We start from the raw sequence: 22,040 nt of genomic DNA, 5'->3' as shown, positions 1-22,040 counted from the left end.
AGTAGAGGCAGGAGGAACAGGAATTGTCCTCAGCTGCAGGAGACCCTGCCTTGAAAAAAATAATAAAGCCTAGAAATGTGGCTCAGCTGGGGGACTACTTGCCTAGCATGCACAGAGTCCTGGAACTGTCTCTAGCACCACCTAAAATCAAGAGTGGAGTGCAAGCCAGTAATCCTAGCACAGAGGCAGGAAGATCAGAAGTTCAAGATCATCCTTAGCTACATAACCAGTTTGAGGCCAGTCTGGCCTATGTAAGACCCTGTCTCAAAAGAAAGAAAGAAAAGGGAAGACATAGAGGTCCTGCTGCCGGGACTCTGAGCTGATTTACTTATGGTTTTGTTTCCTTTCTTAGCCTTAGTCATTTTATCCGTGCAGTGCACACAAGGCAGGCTTGCAGTCATCTACCCCGGGGGTCTTTTTGGCTCTGGTATTAGAAGATTCTAGATATGAAGGCAGAAGGGCTAGGGCCAAAGGCTATCTAGGAGAATGTTTTGCAACTCCATAATTGTTACTGTTGTGCCCAGATTGCAAGACCCCCAGGACCAGGGCCAAAGGCTATCTAGGAGAATGTTGTGCAACTCCATAATTGTTACTGTTGCGGACAGCATTTTCATCCAGGTTGTCAACTCAGCATTTGCACCTGGTGGGCAAGTCTGACCTGACCTGGGAACAGAAGACAGAGACACCACAGTGACTTTCAGGACAGGTGGCAGCGGGTCTGAGAGCCAGAGGGAGGGAGTTGCTAGTCCTTGGGTTGATAGAAAGATAAGTTTCTAGCACGTCCATCAGGACACCCAGGGCTGAAGATGAGGAAGGAGGGTCTTAGGAAGTAGATTCTGCTTTTCTAGTTAGTTTGTCAGTATACAGAAAAGTTTTAAATGCTCATAGCCTTTATGAATTAAATCTTGCGGTTGCAAAAGTTCACCTATGTACAAGAATACTCATTATAACATTGTTGATGATTTCAAAACAATTGAAAACAAACCCTGAGTCCAACAGTACAGAGCTATGGTGTACTCACAGTGCAGCCTCTGAGTGGGTTTCTCAAGTGGATTGGAACAATGAAGTGATCCCTTCCTACTAGTGTGGGCCATCCCAAAGATGGGAGGAGCAGATGGGCTATGCCCCACCTGTAACCTTAAATGGTTCTATATACCGCCTGTTCCAGGAACAGAAATCATGCCTCTGTTTCAAAAAGATAATAACCAGTTATCCTGCAACCCTGCTTTGTTTCAGAAGATTGCTGTGGCTACCTTATTATGACTACCTGTTGTTACGGCCACCTTGCAACCATATCTTTGTTTCAGGAGGTCGTTAGGACTAACTTGTTATGATAATCTGTTCCTGTAACCCCAGCCCATCTATTTTGCCCACCAAATCCTCCATTGAAAACCCCCTACCTCTGAGCTCTAAAAACCTTGTCTTCCTCACATCTAATTCTGACCTCTCAAACCCTGCCTTAGGGGGAGGCAGCCCATGTACACAAATAAAAAACCTTGCTTTAATTAATTGCTTGCTTTAATTAATTTGGCCATGATGATTTGGGTCGGTGGTCTTTCTCCTCACATCCTTGGGACTGATAGTGGCTCAGTGGTTAAGAGTGCAGACGGGGGGGCTGGGGATATAGCTCAGTGGTAGAGCTTACGCAAGCCCTGGGTTCGGTCCTCAGCTCCAAAAAAAAAAAAAAGAGTGCATCCTGCTCTTCCAGAGGACCTGAGTTTGTTTCCATGTTGAGTGACTCACGCCTACCTGTAACTCCAGCTTCTAGAGATCAGATCAGACCTCTGTGAATCCCCATTCGCGCTCTCTCTCTCTCTCTCTCTCTCTCTCTCTCTCTCTCTCTCTCTCTCTCTCTCTCTCACATACACACACACACACACACATACACACACATTCAAACTTTTTTTTAAAGGTTTATTTATTTTATGTATATGAGTGCTCTATCTGCATGCATGCCACAAGAGGGCACCAGATCTCATTACAGATGGTTGTGAGCCACCATGTGGTTGCTGATAATTGAACCTAGGACCTCTGGAAGAGCAGCCAGTGCTCTTAACTGCTGAGCCATCTCTCTAGCCCTACCTAACAATTAAAACTTTAAAAATAAAATATTTAGCTGGGTGGTGGTGGCACACACCTTTAATCCCAGCACTTGGGAGACAGAAGCAGGTGGATCTCCAAGTTTGAGGCCAGCCAGGTCTATAGAGCAAGTTCCAGGACAGCCAGGGCTACACAGAGAAACCCTGTCTTGAAAAAAACAAAACAAAACAAAAAATTTAAAAAGTGTCGGGCCAGGTGAGATGGCCCAGCAACACAAGATGATCCCTTGAGTTCAATCCTCATATAAAGATGGAAGGAAAGAACCAACTCCGAAGAGTCCTCTGACCACACACATACCATGGCACACCCCACCCTAATAAATAAAGAATTTTTTAAATGACAGGGAATTGGAATCAAGAGCTGTAATATTTCATGCATTATTTTTCACAATTGCATATACCGACCTATTGCCTGTGGCTACCTCTGAGCTTGTCAGTTGGGACAAAGTTCAAAGAGTCTCCGACCCATTCTAAAAAACATTTGTTGGCTCTTAATATATATAATATGATGCCTTCAAATGTTTACATGTCTAAGGTTACCTGCAGTTTTTTCCCTTTGGAGGTAGTTGTGGAGGGAGATAGGCTTCATTTTGTGTTATTATGTTAAATTTTGTTTTCTAACCTATGTGTGTACTTGTGTTCTTTAAGACAGTGAAATCTGAGGTGGGGCGTATTATAGAACATTCTTTTTGTTTTTCTTCCTTAAATTTTTTTAAAATTTACATTTATTTGTGTGTGTGTGTGTGTGTGTGTGTGTGTGTGTGTGTGTGTGTGTGTGCCAGTGTGCATGTGCTATGGAGCCTGTGTGGAAGTCTGTTGACAACTCACAGGAGTTGGTTCTTCACTTTTACAGTGCAGGTCCTAGGAATCAAACTTAGGCATCAGCTTTGCCCACCGGCCCTTTGCTTATATTTGTGTGTGTGTGTGTGTGTGTGTGTGTGTGTGTATGTATGTATGTGTGTGTGTATGTATGTGTGTGTGTCTGTGTGTGTGTGTACATGTATGTGTATGTGTGTGTGTATATATGTGTATGTGTGTGTGTCTGTGTATGTGTGTGTGTATATGTGTGTATCTGTGTGTATCTGTGTGTATGTCTGTGTGTCTGTGTGTGTGTCTGTGTGTGTGTATGTGTGTGTCTGTGTGTGTGTCTGTATATGTGTGTGTGTGTGTGTGTGTGTGTGTGTGTGTGTGTGTGTGAATCGAGGCAGATTCTTGCTGTGTAGCTCAGAATGGCGTTGGTGGCTTGAATGACAGGACTGTGCCGGGAGGCTCTGCTTTTTTGTTTGTTGGTTAGTTTGTTTTAAGTATTCGTCAAGGAGAGGTGAGCAGGAGAAACCAGGCTTGGCTTGGGTTCTCCCTTCTTTCTAGTTAATTTCTAGGCAGCAGCCACCTGTGATCTTGGTATGGCAACTCTGAGACTTGTATTTGTGCCTCAGCTGGCTTGGCTGGCCCCTACTTCCTCTACCTGCAGGCTTCTCACCTGCAGTTCTAGGGAACGAACGCCATGGGCAGGGTCAGAGGCAGCCATCTCTGGGCCCAGGACAGTACGTCTGTGGAAAACCCATACAGAAGGTGGTTTTATCTTTATCGTTTTCCTGTCTTGGGGACGGGCACAGCAGGATTGGTGCTGCAGTGAGGTGTGTGTGTGTGTGTGTGTGTGTGTGTGTGTGTGTGTGTGTGTGTGTGTGACTGTGAAACAGGCCAGCAAGAGACTTTCCCCGTAGAGCCTGCCGGGTAAAGGAAAAGGGTCATAAAAAGACTGGGTCATCCTAGTGAGCCAGAAGACCCCCTCAGAAACCATGTCAGAGAGGAACTTATCCTGCCCAAGACCTCTCAGTGAGTAAGGTGAACCTATCCTGCCCAAGACCTCTCAGTGAGTAAGGTGGCAAAACAAGGTTTTGCTGATTCCTGTTGTGAGTGAACTTGGGGAGCTCAGGTCTCCACCATGGGTTTTCTCTACTTGAACTCAGGAAGTTGTGAACTAGCCTCTGCCTGTCTTGTTCTATGGTCATGATTATATATGCTGCACTTTCTTGCTCGGCTCAGCTGGACTGAGGGCTCTGGCCCCTGTGGCCTATGTATGGTAATAGGTAAACACATGCCGAGTCGTCTCTCCTTATGAGAGATCAGCATGCTCACTCAGGGCTTTGTTCATGAGGCCACCTCCTCCATAGCCCCGTCTCCTGTGTGCCAGCTACTACTCTGGACATCAGGAGTCTTTTTTCCTGGGGTATATCTGTCACTCTTATCCCTGGGTTAGTGGCAGCTTGTCTGACCACTAGAACATAGGCACAGATCTAGAACATGCTGGGTTAGTATCTGTTGACTCAGTGTCAGGGTCCATTACTGTATGCACCAACCAAGAGGCCCAAAGCTACAGCTCTGATGCATCGTCTCATCACAGGGTACGTACATGGCAGATGTTGTTTGAATGAGCTGTTCCTCATACTCTCAGGCACTGGAATATTTGGTCCACAGTTGGTGGGGCTATTCAGTCAATTTAGGAGGTGTGGTCTTACTGGAAGTATGTCACTGGGGGCAGGCTTTAAGAATTCAAAGATTCACATCCTTCTCTGTTTGCTATTCCAGTTGCCGTGTCTACCTGCTTCTGCTCTTCCCCACAGTAATGGTGATAGACTCTCATCCCTCTGGAACCATAAGCTCAGATAAACCCTTCCTTCTCTAAGTTGCCTTGGTCGTAGTGGTTTACCACAGCAGCAGTAAAGTACCTAATACAGCAGGCATTTTCTCTTTAAAGTCCTCTGTTCCCGTGGGGACATCATCACACGCACATGCAGTGCTAGAAATACCCACTCATCTCTGCTTGTGCAGAGATTTCAAGTACTCAGTGGCCACCTATAACTGGTGGTGACCACACTGGACAGAACTGGTAAGGCGTTTCCATTATTGCTGTTGAGTTCTTACTGGATAATGTTGTAGGTTCCTGGTTCTCCATTAGAGCAGTTGTGTCTCTGGGGAACAGTGAACAATGTCCAGAGACAGGTTTTGGTTGTCATAACTAAGGATGGTCATGCTACTGGCTTCTAGTAGACACCAAGGATAGAGGTGGAGACTCTGGCCATGGAGTTTCTCTCACGCTATGACCGTGAAGTATTTCCACACAGATTTCCTTGATCTCCGCCATAACCTGGACCAGATCAGGGGCCTAAAGTAGAGGTGGAGGTATCACTGCAAATTCTGTCTCCATTACCCCTGTCTCCCCCCCCCTCCCCCTCCCCCCGCAACTCTCTAGGAGCCCCAGACTCCAGATTCAGCAGAGAAAAGGAAAGCAGACTTGTGAACTGGTTTCAGGAAGGAATCTCTATAAATGCTAGACAAAATGCAGACAGCTTATGCAATCGTGTCTGGCCAGGCTTCAGTCACATCACACAAAGAAGTACAGGTTAAAAATACTCAACACAAAACCTAATCTAAGAGGGATCTCTAGGGGACCAAGCACAGAGCTGACTCTCAGAAGTTATGCAGTATGGGGGAGAACATTTGGCTGCCCAGTTCTGTTCCACTAGAACCCACAGAGATTTCAGAAAAAGCATTGGGGGTTCCTGCCCTTAGGGCATTTTCTGCACTGCTAGAACCCCTTGGCATTTATTGCCTGATGTGAATGAATGAATGAGTAAATAGTCTATAGTGTGTGTGTATGTGTGTGCACGTGCATGTGCAAGAGTGCTGATCCAGAACCTACCCAACCCTTCGCTCTCAGGACCTTTTTAAGTGAATGAAGATGAAATAACGAAACCCATATGGCTGATGATTCAGATCAAGTGGCATCCCTTTAAAACCAGAGAAACTAGCCTGGGCTTGTCCAGTAACTCTAGGCTTGGGGAAGGGCACAGGGAAGGACCTTCCTGTCACATGTTCTTCACATTATTCTTAGGTGAATGCATTGTTCCCGGAGGCTCCCTAGCAGTGTGACTGTACACCCTGGAAGGATGGCCAGAGTGCACTGGCCAAGAGGTAGTACAAAATCTTGAAGGAAAGATCTCAAGCAGAGTTGTTGCTTAGGATAGGAGGCCAAAAGGATGCCTGGTTGGAGATCCTCAGGAGGTGGTGGGTATGTGGGAAGGCACCATACAGGCTCTGAAACATTGAATGGCACATAGAGAGAAAACCTAGTGAAGAGCCAGGAGAGCCAGAGGACCCCCTGAACAAGGACAGTACCAATCTGGGAGTATTTCTGAGCTAGCCCTAGGCGAGTTTTTCCTTAGAGCTCACAGGAGGCTTGGGTGTTGGAGTGGAGCCCTCAGAGCTTCAAGAGGCAGCTTTCCAAGAGTTCTGAGTAGAGAAAGAGGAGCCTGGTGTTCGGGATAGGGGGGAAGCTCTTAGAAATGAAAGCTAAAAGCCCCTTACCGCATTGTGTAAGTTTGAGGCTAATCTGGGCTGCACGAAATCTTGTCTTAAAACAAGGCAGGTGGTGTGTGCCTGAGCTCCAGGCCAGCCAGGACTACATAGTGAGACAATGTCTCAAATAAAAATAAAATAAAATAAATAAATAAAGAGGTGAGTTCTGTGAGGCTCACTGGGAGCAGGCTTGGCAGTATCCGTTTTACTCATGTCTTAGTGTGTGCAGGGCCTATACAGGAGAGGGCGTTGGGTCCTGTGGTACTGGAGTTGCAGATAGTTTCAAGCTGCCGTGTGGATGCTGGGAGCCAAACCCAAGTACTCTGCCAGAGCAGTAAACCCTCTCTTCAGCCTGTCAGTTGTATCTTAGATTTGAGATTTGGGATAGTATTTTTGGGTTTAGGTGAAGTTTTGTTTTGTGTGTGTGTGTGTGTGTGTGTGTGTGTGTGTGTGTGTGTGTGTGTGTGTGTTTCTTTAGGACCTAGGATTAGGATCTGGGGCCTCACACATTAGGTAAGCTTTCTCTCACTGGCTGTATCTCCTAGCCCTACATGAGATCTATAATGGACATCATCCTCGAACACCTGGCAATATTAGACTGTTTCTAACCAGTGAAAGAGGCCGTTCTCATACGGGATGTAGCTCAGTTGGAAGAGAACCTGCTCAAAGGCCTTTGTCAATCCCACGTAAAATGTGTGTGATGGTACAACTCTATAATCCCAACATTCGGGAGGATTAGAAGTTCAGGTTCATCTTTGGCTACATAGGGAGTTGAAGGCCAGCCTGGGGTACTTGAGACCTTGTGTCACACACAGAAGGATCCAGTCTTGATTCTCTTGCATCCCTCTTCCCTTCCCCTAGCGTGTGAGCCTTGTGGAAGGTCTCTTGTTCTCATCAGTGTCTTTGGGGGCTACTGATGGGGGCACAGGCTGAGAGTGGGCCATGAGGAGCAGCAGGAGTAGGGTTTTAGGAGCTGCCGTAGACCAAGCAAACAGTGAGCCAACTCTGGTAAGTGTGGGGACTTATGAGAAAACCCTGAGGGATTACAAGCCTGGGTGTGGCCTTAGTAGTAGCATGGATGAGGACTTGGTGAGTTTTTGCTGATTGCAAACCCCTTATACATTGGTGGGAATCATGGCTGCAAAAGGAGCCACTTGGGGGCTGTGTTTTGTTGTTGTGCATTTGTTTTTGAGACAGGGTCTCTCTGTATCTCAGGTTTTCCTGGAACTCATGATCCTCCTGCCTCAGCTTCCTGAGTACATTCATTTTCTTTCTTCCTCCTGCTCCTCCTCCTCCTCTCTCCTTCCTCCCTCCCCCCCCCCCCCCGCCCCCTTTTTGAGCCGGGGTCTCACTGTGTGCCACAAGCTAGCCTCAGAGTCATGTTCTCCTGCCTCAGCTTTCCAAGTGCTGGGATTCTAGGCTTAATTAAACAGGGTTTTTCCCCCTCTCCCTTTTCTGTTATTTCCTTGCGGAATTTACTGATCAGATTTAGCCCCCCTGCTGGCCTGTTTTCATAGTTTTATATTTTTGTTCAAGTATATACTACCATTCCTAGCTTTGCATTGAATTAAAAAATTGTAAGATTTACTTTTTGGCTCTTTGAGAGAGTCTCACTATGTAAACTGGACGGGAACTCGTTACAGATCAGGCTGGCCTTGATCTCTCAGATCATACTGCCTCTACTACCCAGTGCTGATGTTAAAGATGCGAGCTGCCATGCCCGTGCACTGAATTTTTTATTTCACTATAATTTTAATTTGCCAGAGTTATTTTTGTTCCCTAAATAGTTCTTTAAAAAAAATAGCGCTATGGGGCTTGGAGAGATGGCTCATCAGTTAAGACACTGTCTGTTCTTACAGAGGACCTGGTTCCAATTCCCAGCACTCACACAGCAGCTTACAGCTGTCTATAACTCCAGTCCTAGGGCATCTGATGCTCTTTTCTAGCCTTTGAAGTCATTGCATGCACATGTTTCATGGATATACATACAGGCAAAACACCCATATACATAAAGAGAAAAAAAACAGCACTATGCTCTTGTTTTTTGGGTGCATCCCTCAGCTGAGTCTTCTCTCTGCATTGTCTATGAGTTTCTGTCTTCTGTTCAGTTGTTTAATCTTGTTCCCTGACCTGGAGGGTTTTCTTCAAATGTCTGCTGTTCTTTGGCTATACTTATTCGGCTTTGAAAAGCTGGCCGGAAACTTCTCTCCATTGCCAGGACTCAGCTGGGAATGAATGATTCTGTTGGGGGGTCCTCAGAATTTAATACCTCAAAACTTCCTTCCCTGCACCCCCCTAGTAGTCCCAGGGCCATTTGTGTTTTCCAGAAAAGCCCTCACGAGTCTCGTCTCCACCTGTAGAGCCAGTGTTGAGGGCTCAGGTGGAGAAGAGTCTTCCAATGTCTGGGCATTCTGTAGAAGCACTTCCAGCCCGGGGCTGTTTGGCCTCTGTTTGACAGCTCTGATGGCTGTTAATGTCTGGCTGCTACCTTGGGATGGAGGCTGGGAGGCTTTAACTGCCTGTAGGAGGTGGAACAGTCCTGCATTCAGCTCCACTTCCTGCCTGCCCTCCAAGGTACCCCCCCACGTCTCTGGGCCCTGAGCTGTCCCCCTCCTTTCCTCTGGTAGGCTTGTTTGCAGCGTGTTGTGGGCTCTTGGTGTTCGGTCTTCTAATCTCATCTGCTAATGTTTCCTTCCACTCTAGTTTTCCAGAAGTGTGTTGACAAGTCTCAACTGCTGCCATTTCCTCCTCTGCTCTTGAGAGTTTTATTTACTTCACTTGGCTGGAAGCTTGTTTTATTATTATTATTTTATTTGCAGTATTGAATATCAAACGAAGGGCTCACACATGCTAGGCCAACACTTTACCGATGAGCTGCATTGCCAGCCCTTTACTATCTTATTTGGAGACAGACTTCTTAGCGTCCTGCCGTGGTCTTCTGAAAAGCTGGGGTTATGAGCGTGTGCCACTGCACCCAGTTTGAATGAGGATGTGGTTTTGTTTTACGTTTGTATGTATTGGTCGTGTCTGTGTACGTGCACTGCACGTATGTGGAGATGAGAGGATAACTTGAGGGAGTCAGCTCTCTTTTTCCAGTATCGGATCCCAGGGATTGAACTCATGTCGAGGTTTAGTGGCAAGTGTTTTTACCCACTGAGCCATCCCGCCAGCTGAGAAACTGTGTATTTTGATCGGGAGTGTAGGCTATTATATATTTATATTTATCACACTTGGACTTAATTCTGTCATCTGTATTTTTTCAGTGTTGGAAATTGAACCCAGGGCCTCTACTACTGAGCCTACTCCCTAATCCTTCTCTGCCCAACCTCCCTCTTTTTTTTTTTTTTTTTTTTTACTTAATATAGCCTTATGTATCCCTGGATGGCCTGGAACTGTATATCACTATTGCCACAAGTACCTTGAATTTCTGATCTTCTGTCTCCACCTCCTGAGTGGAGGGTTATAGGTGTGTGCCATCATGCCTGGCTTTATGCCGTGTGGGGATCAAACTTAGGACTTTGTGCAAGTTAGACAAGCACTCTACCAACTGAGCTACATGCCCAGTCCTCTATAGAGCCTCACTATGTAGCCCAGGCTGGCCTTGAACTCATAATCCTGCTGCCTTTGCCTTTTGAGTGCTGAGATTGCAGGTATGTGCCCCATCTGTGGCTACCTCTGTCATTTGATTTAGTACTTTCTACCTGGTGTGTCTTCTCTCTGCTGCTTTTCCTGACCTGTCCTTTACTGTGTAGACTGAAATTTCTTCTCCTAGTTGGAAAGTTATGCATGATTGAGGTTGTCTATCGTTCTTCTCATGGTGTAACTTATTAAGCCCGTAGTTGGCCTTTTCATTAACTTGTGTCTTTGCCATGAAAACATGAAGCCCCCTAGCATGGTCTCCCCACTCCTCTGCTCTCCCTGCCTTGGTGGGTCCAAGCTGTACTCCATGGCTGCTTTCCGTGGAGGGACAGGGCAGCCCTGTTCATTTGCCATTGCTTAGAACTGGCAGGCTTGTTTGTAGGTGTCTTAGAGAGGCCTTCAGCTCTCAGTGATGGTTTGGTCTAAAGGATATCTAAAAATATCCCTGAGGTTTTGTGTGGGACTAGGGATGATAGGTAGAAGAAGTGAGACGGAGTGGACAGATCAATAATGCTGGGGACCCGAGACCTGCAGCCCCTCCTCAGTCTCCCTCTCCCAGATGTCTGCTTTTGGCTCAGCTTTGTTCTCACAGAGCATGGTACCCCCTGCTCTGTGTAACAGGGAGAAAGGTTCTAGGTGGGAAGGAGTGTTGACCAGACTGTGTGCAAAGAGGCGGCCTTGACCGGACACTGACAGTTCTTATCAAGCAGGAATTCGGATCCGGCAGCATCAGAGCGTTCAGTGTTTCTCTAGCAGGCAGGAAACTGGAGTTTGAAATCTTCCAACTTACACATGGGCTAGAACTGCTTAGAACCCTGTCCAGGCTAAGGGCTAGCTCTGCTCAGACACTGTGGCCTTTGCACAAAGCCCTGGTTGTCAATGGTGCTTTCTGTCCTCCTGGATGTATGTCCTTTCCTGCCTCCGTGGATTCTCCTAAGGTGTGGCTTTCTACTCCCTGCCTCACGCAGTGACTTCCTCCTGGACTGTTTCTCCAGGCCATGTTCTATCACACAGACTAAACACCTTTTGGTTTGTATCAGCGCTTTCTCAGTCATTGACAAGGTGAAGACACACTCGTTCTCCCCCGTGGAGGGCACAGACTTCATTTTCCCAGAGCCTGTCTGTAGCCTGAGGCCCTGTCCCACACCCAGGCCTTGTTCCTGAAGTAGGTGAGGGGACTCTGCTCTCTCAGTGGAGCATGGAGACTGACATTGGATGCACACACAGCTGTCAATGCCTTGGCCCGTAGCAAGCAAGCTGTTGCCATAGAGCTTGGTCCTGTGAGTCTCCCTGTTGGTCTCTCCTGCCTATGGTAAGCTTGAGTTTTTTCCCATTGTCCGCCTACCACTGCCTCTGGACTCACTCTACTGCCTGAGTGGCAAGTGACCGCTGCTTTATATACCGAGGCAGTTGCTGACTCATTTCTCAGCAGCCCCTTAAATAGGGAAGTGAAATGTGTACACCTGGCAGGGCCTGACCTTTGAGTGACAGCGGAAGTAGCTGTGTAAACATGAGTTCATTGTTAAGGGGAAGTCCTGTTCACCACCAGGCTGAAGAGAGTGTCTGCCTGTACTGGCCCTCATGTGGCCTCTACGCCTGTGGCTCTAGTAACTTTTTTTTTTCTTTCTCCCTTCCCTCCACTTCCTTGGTGACAGCTGGAAGTCACAGTGGTAACAACTGAGAGAGCCAAACATTTCTATAGCCCTCAGGATGTTCCTGTCACCCTCTACAGTGATGCTGATGAATGGGAGGTTAGTGCTGGGCCCATTGCTTTTCTTCCAGCAGGACAGAGCTATCTTCCTTGCAGCCTATGGTCCTGGCTGCTGGAGCACACAGCCTGGGCTCAAGTCAGTGGTCAGGGCCATCTGGGCAGAGGCAATGAGGAAAACATCTGTCTAGCTTCTGGCCTGCGGGAGGCCTGTAGTCCCGCCTTCCTCAGGCAGAGCTCAGCTTTGGCCCAGTGCCTGGGGTTGAGTGTCCTTGTACTTATCTGGGCTGATGAAACCACAGAGGAGCTCCGTTCCCACCACCCTTGTCCATGTGGCTCTCAGCGTCAAGGCTATCCAGAGTGCTTCACTTCCCACGGCCGCTGGCCATGCCTCCGCCCTCCTGCAGAGGGGTGGGCACCAGCCGATTTGCCAGGCGCAGTGTGGGCCTCATAGGACTGCCCTGCCAGGCATTTTAAAACATTCTCAGTCCTGAACATTGCTGGCTGGCTTGCCCTCCCCTCCCTCGCCTCCCCCTCCATTTCTCACCGCCCCAGAGCCCTTCCACTGGCTTGGACAACCCAAGCATCCGCCTCAAGCAGACAGGCCAGGAGTTCCCTGCCAGATGTCAGTTCTCTTGAAAACCAAACCATAAAGGGAATAAGCTCAGAGAGACAAGGAGCGTTTGTTTCCCCGGGCCTGGTTTCTGTCAAGCTGCTGGCTCCATGGCCAGTGCTTGCCAGCTTCGCTGTGAGAGGGGACAGTGGAAGACTTTGAGGGAGAGCTAGGTGGTTTCCTTGGGCTTCTCAACTGATTGTACCTGGCCTATTTGGCCACCATCCCCTCCTGACACACAAACTGAGAATGACTGGGTTGACGGCCCCCATTTCTTTCCTTTGGCAGATGTGGAAGCGCCGCTCTGACCCAGTTCTCCACATTGACCTGCGAAGGTGGGCTGACCTCATGCTTGTGGCTCCCCTCGATGCCAACACTCTGGGGAAGGTGGCCAGCGGCATCTGTGACAACTTACTTGTGAGTGACTCCTGGTGTCCTTCCTCGCCAGCCTTGCTCCCAGTTAGCCGAGCTGCAGATTTCACTGGACAAGTCAATCTGCTGCTGTGGGGTGCAGGTCTGTCGAGCAGACCCCTGTCCTTGTCTCTTTAGCAAAGAGGCCGAAGGTCCGGGTCTGATGGATCGTCTGGCTTCGCCAGCACTATCTGGGAGTGTCCACCTCTCTCCTGTCGTCGGTGGTCAGCCAGGTGCCCCAGCCTCAGCCCCCTGCTCTTCCATCTTCTTCCCACAGGCTGCCCTCTGCTCACACCCCCATTGATTTCCCGTCCTTTACTGCTTCTCCATCAGTTCTGCCTCCCCCAAGAACCTAGAAACACACATGAAGCCCCTGATGAGGGTGTCTACGTCCTCATGCAGCTCACATGCTCACTTCTCTAGAGTCATTTTGGCCCCAAAGCTAAACCCCAATCAGTTTTCACATCTATCAGAGGAAGCTTGGAGGGAAAAACCAGGTGAGAAGTGATTGCCGGATTGGCTTATTATACCTGAGACCTCTGGGGAGCTGCTCCCATAAAGAGCAACTATCTTTGTTTACGTGATCATCCTGAGGAGGTCTTATGGACCCCCTCCCTCCATTTCTTGACCTTTCACCTCCGGTGTTCTGAGGGCTTAAACTGAGGATACAGGGAGAGATTTGTGATCACCCATGCAGGCAGGAGGAGTACTCCCTGCTGAGTACTATAGACTTAAACGACCCCATCAGCCTGTGGAGCATGCTTAGCGCTGGGCACGAAGTAGGCATTTACTAGTACTGCTTGTATGTGTAGGAAGTAATTTTTTCATAAATATTTTTGTTTGAATTTGTGTGTGTGTGTGTGTGTGTGTGTGTGTGTGTGTGTGTGTGAGAGAGAGAGAGAGAGACAGAGTGGAGTGGGGGAGAGAGAATATGCAGCTCCTCTCAAACATTCGGTAATCCTGTCTCTGCCTTCTGAATACTGGCGTTGCAGGTGTGTATTACTACACTCAGCTCAGTTTTAGAGTTGAAAATGGTGAAGAAGTGAATGTGGAAGATGCGTCAGGAGCTTTAGGAGATCACATATGAAATTAATGTCCTGTCATCTGGGCCCGGTGGTGTAAGCCTGTAATCCTGGCAGCTTGAGAGGATCAAAAGTTCAAGGCCTGTGTAGGCTTCAGCACAATTCTCTAAGTAGAAAGTAAAAAGAGGGCTGAAGATGTAGCTCAGTGGCAGGATGCTTATGTATCGAGTGTGAAACCTGGCTCATTCAATCCTTATCTGCTTGTTAGGAGACTCTAAGCTCCTCTTCTGGGAAGCTGCTGGTGACTTAAACATCGTTAGACTAAGAACATAGGATTAGAGGAACACCACCCTGATGCTGTGGCCAGAAGCAGACTGGGTAGGACAGAGAAGCAGAGCCAGGTACAGCATGGTCCTCGCTGCCCAGGAGGGCAGGGCTCTGCAGCAGGTGAGGGAGGTGCTCAGCCGTGTACCCCCAAATCCCTGGGCTCCTGTTAGCAGGTTAGCAGCAGCTGATGTGGTAGAACACACCCCAGCCAGCTCTCTGAGGGTTCTTCCCATCCTCTGAAAACTCAGGTCTCCCTCCTTTTTGTTGTTGTTATTAATATTATTATAATCATATGCTAAGCCCTTTTTTTTAATAGAGCCTATAGCTAAGCTGGAGAGATGGCTCAGTGGTTAAGAGCACTGGATGGTCTTCCAGAGGATCCAGGTTTGATTCCCAGCACCTACATGGTGGTTCACAACTGTTTGTAACTCCAGTCTAGGGGATTTGACACCTTCTTTTGGCCTTCATGGACAGCAGGCATACATGTGGTGCACAGACATACATGCAGTCAGAATACCCACACACATATAAAACAAATATAGTCTCAGATAGCCCACGGATCTTGAAATCCTGATCCTCTTGCTTTCCCTTCCCAAGTGATGGGATCGCCGTGGCCTGAGGGCCTGGCCTTTTTTTTTTTTCCCCTAGGCTGCCACACTCCCTATTTTTGAGTTCTCTTCTTCAGAATTGCCTGAACAGTGGAGCATGCCCCTGAACTAACCACTTTCCTCAGTTTCACCTGAACATGTTGCAGACAATCTCCAGTATTATGGTTTGAACTGTAAGCTTCCTTGGTTGTGGGGCTACCTTCTGCTCAGTACGTGTCTTCTTAGAATCCTGAAAGGAAGCTCAGCCTACTTTCCCTTTCCAGACTGTCCTGTCTCCATTGGAAAGGTGCTGGAGAGCAGCATGCTAGATCTTGTCCTGCATTCCTGGTCTCCAGGCCTTCAGCCTGGGAATGGCTGTCTCTGTCTGCACTGGCCTCTCTGTGCTAAACTGTCAGGTCCAGAAAGAGGGAGTGACCCCCCCACTCCCCAGGGTTGACAGTCTGGCTCAGCGCTAGTCTCTTGACTGGGATCCAGCCTTCTGCCCTGCCTGAGCAGGTTCCCAGGGGCAAGGCCGAGGCACTGAGCATGGTGCCAGCCACTTGGCTGTGGGAACCACGTCCTCCTCTCCCTTTCCTACCGCTAGTTGCTTCAGAGAAGCTGTGGTTTGTCCAGGAAGCGCTGTCCTCCGAGTCAGACGCTGGGGAAGCGGCCCTGCCGAGGGCAGACGGGTTGGGTTTTTGCTGTGGTCAGTGTGCTCTGCTTTGAAAGTATTTAGAGCCCGCCCAGCCCCATCCCTACACCAGACATCACCAAGGGCCCCTTCTAGGTTTGCTTACAACTCCCGCAAAAGCAGCAGGTGGCACAGAGCCGAGAGGAAGGGTGACTGGAATTGTCCACTCACAGCTAGCTTGTCATATTGAGAGGAGTTGGTGGGAAACCAACTCTGGTGTCTGGGATGACGCAAGCAGTCGGATTCTGAGGCTGTTTGCTGGCTGTCCCAGGAGAGGGTAATGGCACTGCGGGACAGACTCTGGCTCTGGCTCTATGTCGCATTGTTCTCTGCTCCCTCCTCCTTTCCCAAAAGGACTCTATTTCTGGGAGGGGTGTCACAATTGCTGTCTCCCCAGGAGCTTTCAGGAGGAGGTGCCTGGTGTGGTCAGCGCACAGGAGCTTATCTCTTCGAGAGGCACTCCCTGGCCTCCTGAGCCTGTGCCTTTGTTGTGGAGCCTGTTCTGAGTGCTAGGCCCTCAGCTAAGAGCTTTCACACTTTGGCATCTGGGGTACCCACCTCTAATTCCACCACCTAGGAAAGCAGGGAGCCAAGAGTTGAAGGTCAGCTGCTTCATAGCCAGTTCAGAGGCCAACCTGGACTACATGAGACTCCGCCTCAAAAAACTACTGCCGTACCATGTTACCATCAAAAGCACTCACATTCTTTCTTATTTTTATTTATTTTATTTTTTGAGACAAGGTCTATGCAGCCCTTGCTGGCCTGGAACTTGCTATGTTCCAGGCTGGTATACTACCATGCCCAGCTCTCTCTCTCTCTCTCTGTCTCTCTCTCTCTCTGTCTCTCTCTCTCAGCCTCTCTCTCTCTCTCTGTGTCTCTCTTTCTCTTTCTGTCTCTCTCTCTTTCTTCCCTCCCTCCCTTTCTCCCTCCCTCTCTCCCTTTTTCTTTTTTTTTCAGACAGGGTTTCTCTGTGTAGCCCTGGCTGTCCTAGAACTTGCTCTTTAGACCAGGCTGACCTCGAACTCAGAGATCTGCCTGCCTCTGCCTCCCTGAGTGCCAGGATTAAAGGTATGTGCCACCATTGCCTGGCAGCTCTTTCTTTCTTTCTTTCTTTCTTTTTTTTCTTTTCTTTTTTTTTTTTTTTTTTTAAAAAGAGTCCTGGTATATATTCCAGGCTGGCCCTGAACTTGAGATTCTCTCACTTCAGTCTCCAAAGGGGCTGGGATGACAGGCATATGCCACCACACCAGTTATTCATGGTTTGATTTCAAGCTTGTATGACTTTAGAGTTCACAGTCTTAAGACTCTGAGTTGGAAAATAGGAAGGAAGGAAGGAAGGAAGGAAGGAAGGAAGGGAGGGAGGGAGGAAGGGAGGGAGGAAGGAAGAAAGGAAGGAAGGAAGGAAGGAAGGAGGGAAGGAAGGAGGGAAGGAAGGAAGGAAGGAGGGAGGGAGGGAGGATCTGAATTGGTCAAGCCCTTTCATAGCTGCTCTGCTGTGTGACCTGGGTATGGGCTAGCTTTGGAGGAGGGGAGACCGCCCAGTCCAATGGGTGGTTATGCAAGACCATGTTTGTATCTAAGTGTGACCTTGGACAACTATTAATCAGTCAGGGAGTTGCAGCTTGCTCATCTGTGAACAAGGGACAGTACTTTCCTTATAGGGTTACAGTAAGGGTTCTTGAGATAATGGATGAGAAAAGGTATCGTGTGTTGGATGTTTTCATTCTCAGGGTTTATTCGACCTTAGAAGTAGAGCTGTTACTGAGTAGAACTTGAACACTCTGGTTTCTCACCTTCAATGAATGGTGAAGCTGGCCCCTGCCCCAGGATTGCTTCCCAGCCCTGCAGGTGTGAGCTGTATGAAGGCTTAGGCTGGCGGGCGGGGAGATTGCACACAGAGTGGAGATCTGTGGAGGCATCTGGGGCATTGTGGGTGCTGATTGAGTGTCTCCTGTGTCTTGGACCATACCAGAGCCTAAGCGGAGATGATGTGGGATAAAGAGACTGCCCCTCCCCGCTTAAGGATGCAAGAACAGATCAGCCATCCCTAGTCAACAGCTGTTTTGCTGACTATGGCTGGAGGACATTAAGGGGAACTTGGGGGTACTGAGGAGGGGTGGTAGACAGAGCATCAGCACCTCTCCACTTCTTCACAGACCTGTGTCATCCGGGCCTGGGACCTCAGCAAGCCCCTACTCTTCTGCCCTGCCATGAACACTGCCATGTGGAAGCACCCTCTCACTGCACAGCAGGTGGGCCAGCTCAAGGCCTTCGGCTACGTGGAGATTCCCTGTGTGAGCAAGAAGCTGGTGTGTGGAGACCAAGGTGGGCTTCTTGCCATACTCAGCCCAGAGCTGTAGAAGGGGCTCTGCTTTGGGATCACCTTTGGGTTCTGTGGTCCAATGGTTCTCTGGCTCATCGTGACCTTGGACAGAACTGTTTTCTGAGCTCAGCTCTCATCTGGCAATGGATAGAGTGCTAATTCTTGTTTCTCAGGATCATTAGGCTGAAGTGAGACAGGTGTGTGAAGTGTCTGGTGGAGTCCCTGGTAATGAGTGACCCCCAGGGCCTGTCCCCAGGTAGCTTGGAAAAGATATGGTGGATCTAGCTCATGCTGAGCTGAACTTGGGCTCCCCAGGACTAGGATGTGGGTGAAGGGCCGAGAGGAGATCTGAGTGTAGCCACAGGCAAGGTTAGATCACGTGATGGCTCTTCGCCACAGATGAACTTTGCTTCCAGGTCTAGGAGCCATGGCTGAGGTGGAGACCATTGTGGATAAAGTGAAAGAAGTGTTCTTCCAGCATGGTGGCATCCAGCAGAGTTGAACTGGGATTTTGTCATGGTGTTCCTGTACCTAGTGAGTTCAACTTGAGCTCTTGAAGAGGGACATCAGCACAGTATGAAGAGCCTGTGTTTGCTGAGGAGGGGCTGGCCAGCACCTTCTCAGAGCTTCCCTGGGGTCTAACCCTCTTCAAGTTAACTACAGACCCAAGTCCTGCCTTCTTTTAACCAGGAGATACCTGCTTTCTAGAGGCCCTCCCATTTCTTCCTGGGATAGGCCCAGCAAACCAGGCAAACAGGCGGCTACCAGAAGGATAATTGAATGACTGAGGGACCTCCTGCCTGGAAACTGCTTTTAGAAACACCATGGCTGAAGCTGGGCGTGGTGGCTCACGTCTGTAATCCGAACATTCAGAAGGCTGAGGTAAGATTGCCACAACTTTGAAGTTGACTCGGGCTGTATAGTGAGCCAGGCCTGTGAGTGTGACAGCCTATTTCAAAACAAAAGCCACAAGAAGAAGCACAGCTCAAGATCCCTGACAGTAGGCTCCTGATCAGGCAGGCCTTGGAAGCTTCCCGGTGTCACACAAAGTCAAGAAGTCTGTGAGGTGGCAAGACTTCACATTTCCCACAGACTACTGAGAGTGGGGCCGGGATGGTCCTGGGAAATAAAGAAAAGTGACCTTTTAGGAGACTCTGGCCTTCTTACATCTCGTCTATGGCCTCAGAGGTTGGGTGCATGGCCAAGTGAGGCCAGAGAAGGTTCTGGGCTGACAACTGACTAGCATTCCCACATTCCTATGCAACATGGGTGGTTAAGGACAGTGCTCCTGAAGCAGATGCTCGGATTCCAGTATCAGTCCTACCACTAACCAGCTGTGGGCCTTGCTTGACCCTCACTTCCCATCTGGATGACCACTCTTTCATCACAGAGCTGTTGAGAGGGTTTGTCTCTCATGGTTCCCAGCAGATTCCTGAAGCCACAGTACAGAACTCTAGACGTATGATGTCTTCTTAGACATACATAACCTATGACAAATTCTAATTTATAAATTAGGCCTAGTGAGAGATTAGCAACAATAACAAAACAGAACAGTTATTCACTTTGTTCTGTAATAAACTATTTTCCATGCTGAAAAGAAAAAGAATAATTAAAAATATAATAGGGGCTGGCAAGATGGCTCAATTGATAAAGGTACTTGCCACCAAACCTCCTCACTACTTGAATTTGGTCCCTGGGACTTCCACATGGTGGAGGGTGAGAACTGACTTCTGAAAGTTGTTCTCCGACCTCCATTCTCACACTGTGGCACGTGTACTATTTACACATGCACACACACACACACAATAAATACAGTAATTTAAAATACTATTATAAAACCTGTGTGAACATGTAGCATGAGTCTTAAAAGTTCTTATTAATAGAATCAAACCTGAAGCCGGTTATTGGGGTGAACACTGGATGATCAGAGAGACAGAACAAGCCACAGCTATCTCACCTTGCCAATTCCTCAGCTGGTCTTGTTTCCTCAGACTGGAAGCTTCTGTGTCCTCATCCCAATGGCTCTCAGCTGAACTGCTGCTGGAAAGCCTGAAAGCTTAACCAGCCAAAATGCTTAACCAGCTAAATGCCTCTAGTTTCTGGTCCTCACGCCTTATAAACCTTTCTGCTTTCTACCACCACTCCCTGGGATTAAAGGATGCTTTCTGGGATTAAAGGCATGAGTCACCATGCCTGGCTGTTTCCAATGCAGCCTTGAACTCACAGAGATCCAGAGGGATTTCTGTCTCTGGAATGCTAGGATTAAAGGCGTGAGTGCCACCATTTTCTAGCCTCTGTATCTAGTGGCTGTCTGTTCTCTGACCCCAGATAAGTTTATTAAGGTACACAATATTTTGGGGAACACAATACCACCACATGAACATGGTAATTTAGCAACTTCAGTGTACAATTTTACAAATTGTAAAAAGTGTACAAAGTGTACAAATTGTAGTAAGTCAAAAACTTAGACTTTGTTGTTGTGTTTTTAGATAGGGGTTTTCTTTTTTCTTTGTAGCCCTGGCTGTCCAGGAACTCACTGTGTAGACCAGGCTGGCCTCGAACTCACAGAGATCCACCTGCCTCTGCCTCCCAAATGCTGGGATTAATGGTGTGCACCATCATGCTTGGCCCAGGACTGGACCTTTTCACGTAAGGAAGCACTTGATGCTTCTCTGGCTTTTCTGACTTGTTGGCATCATTACTCTTGTGCTTTGGGGCTGTTATAGAGATAAGGGCTATCTGAGCACAAACACTGATATTTCGATACTAAGGCGGTCGATCTGATAACAGTAGTAGCTGACTGTCTGTCATATACAACATGGACACACTGGACTAAAGGATGTCTGGGTTGGGATGGAGCAAGAGGTGTGATTGTTCATGTTCCTCAGCACAGTATGTGACTTTTATTTCTTGGCTTTTTGAGACAGGGTTTCTCTGTATAGCTTTGGAGCCTGTCCTAGAACTCACTCTGTAGCCCAGGATGGCCTTGAACTCACAGTGGTCCACCTGCCTCTGCCTCCCAAATGCTGGGATTAAAGGAGTGTGCTACCACCGCCCAGCCAATATGTGACTTTAAACTAAGAATTGTTTTAATAAACTTTCATATTTCAGACTGTAATTGACTGTAGGTAACAGAGAGCAACTTTGCAGATAAGTGGAGACTTCCGTGGCCACTCTGCTGAATGCCTGGAACTTAGTAAATGTCAAATAAACGAGCGTTGATACTGTGTGTGCACAATCTCAGAAGTGCACACATGTGGCGGGAACTTCCCTAACGTTTACTGAAATAGCCATCTCATGTTTAGGGACATAAGCCCCAAATCCCAAGCTGGCACAGTCCTTTACGGAGGTGACAGGTAAGTCATCGACAGGGCTGCAGCCTCCCTGCGGTCCACGCCTCTCTCTTGCCTTCTACTCTCCGTGTCGGCCCTTCTAGTTCCCATCCTTTCAGCCTTTTGCACTTGCCTGGAGATGCCTGCCCTGTTTATGATACATGTGGCCCAGAGAACTGGTCTCAAGAGAAACTTTGGCCTAGAAACCTCTTGCTGTCTCACTTTTGACCTAGTAACTCTGATGTGGCTGTTGTGAGGCCCTCTGTGTATTTGCAGCTGAAGTGGGGGCTGCTTTCTGCTCTGGTTCCTGGACTAAGCAGTGTCCTAAAAGTATTGTGGGTACAGGTAGTGATGTACCAGAACCGTTGTCTCCAGTAGCCTCCAAGAGCCCTTCTATCTTAAATTAATAAGTGACCTTTTGGAATAAAATTGCCTTAGGGCAGTAAAGAAAATGTAACCTAAATCGGGTTAAGAATGAACCTTAGGGTCAACAAGATGGGTCAGCAGGTAAAAGATGCCTGTTAACCCAGGTTCGATCCCTGGGACCCACAGCGGGGAAGGTGAGAACCAGTTCCTGGGGGTTGTTCTCTGACTTCCACATGGGCATAATGACATGCAAACCCACATATATACAAAATAAATAAGGAAATATTAAAAAAACAACCTCACCATCCTGGGATGTAGTAATGGAAGAGTGCTTGCTGCCTAGCATGTGCATGGCCCTTGATGGTAAACAAAACCAGAAACTTCTCAACGTCGAGTTTGAGGCCTGTCTAGGCTGAAAAGTGAATTCCCTGCCAGCCTGAGCTACATAATGAGACCTTTTCTCACCTTTCGCCTCTGACAGGTTTCAGAGTCAGAATGTGGGGAGGAGAGCCTACCACACCAAATTCCAAGAACTCATTAGATAGTTCCCTCCGGTCACCTCA

General features: G+C 48.2%; 1 protein-coding gene across 9 annotated transcripts in view; it reads left to right on the top strand.

The window, feature by feature from the left end:
* The window catches only part of Ppcdc (phosphopantothenoylcysteine decarboxylase), a 35,961-nt gene that overhangs the window by 7,139 nt on the left and 6,782 nt on the right, over positions 1-22,040 (top strand). For 5 of the 9 annotated variants that reach the window (XM_052761720.1, XM_052761726.1, XM_052761735.1 and 2 more), the window contains 4 exons: positions 11,753-11,848; positions 12,707-12,835; positions 17,613-17,781; positions 18,196-21,006. In XM_052761720.1, coding sequence (XP_052617680.1) covers positions 11,753-11,848; positions 12,707-12,835; positions 17,613-17,781; positions 18,196-18,281 — 480 coding nt within the window. In that variant the 3' untranslated portion in view covers positions 18,282-21,006. Of the gene's footprint in view, positions 1-11,752; positions 11,849-12,356; positions 12,592-12,706; positions 12,836-14,119; positions 14,299-17,612; positions 17,782-18,195; positions 21,007-22,040 lie in introns of those variants that run through there. The other 4 variants (XR_008223056.1, XM_052761765.1, XM_052761742.1 and 1 more) reach the window with 4 other exon arrangements.

The sequence above is a fragment of the Peromyscus californicus genome, unplaced genomic scaffold (genome assembly GCF_007827085.1).
Source record: "Peromyscus californicus insignis strain IS unplaced genomic scaffold, ASM782708v3 Scaffold_11__1_contigs__length_118956290, whole genome shotgun sequence".
Classification (NCBI taxonomy): Eukaryota; Metazoa; Chordata; class Mammalia; order Rodentia; family Cricetidae; genus Peromyscus; species Peromyscus californicus.
This window is presented reverse-complemented; position numbering and strand designations above follow the sequence as displayed.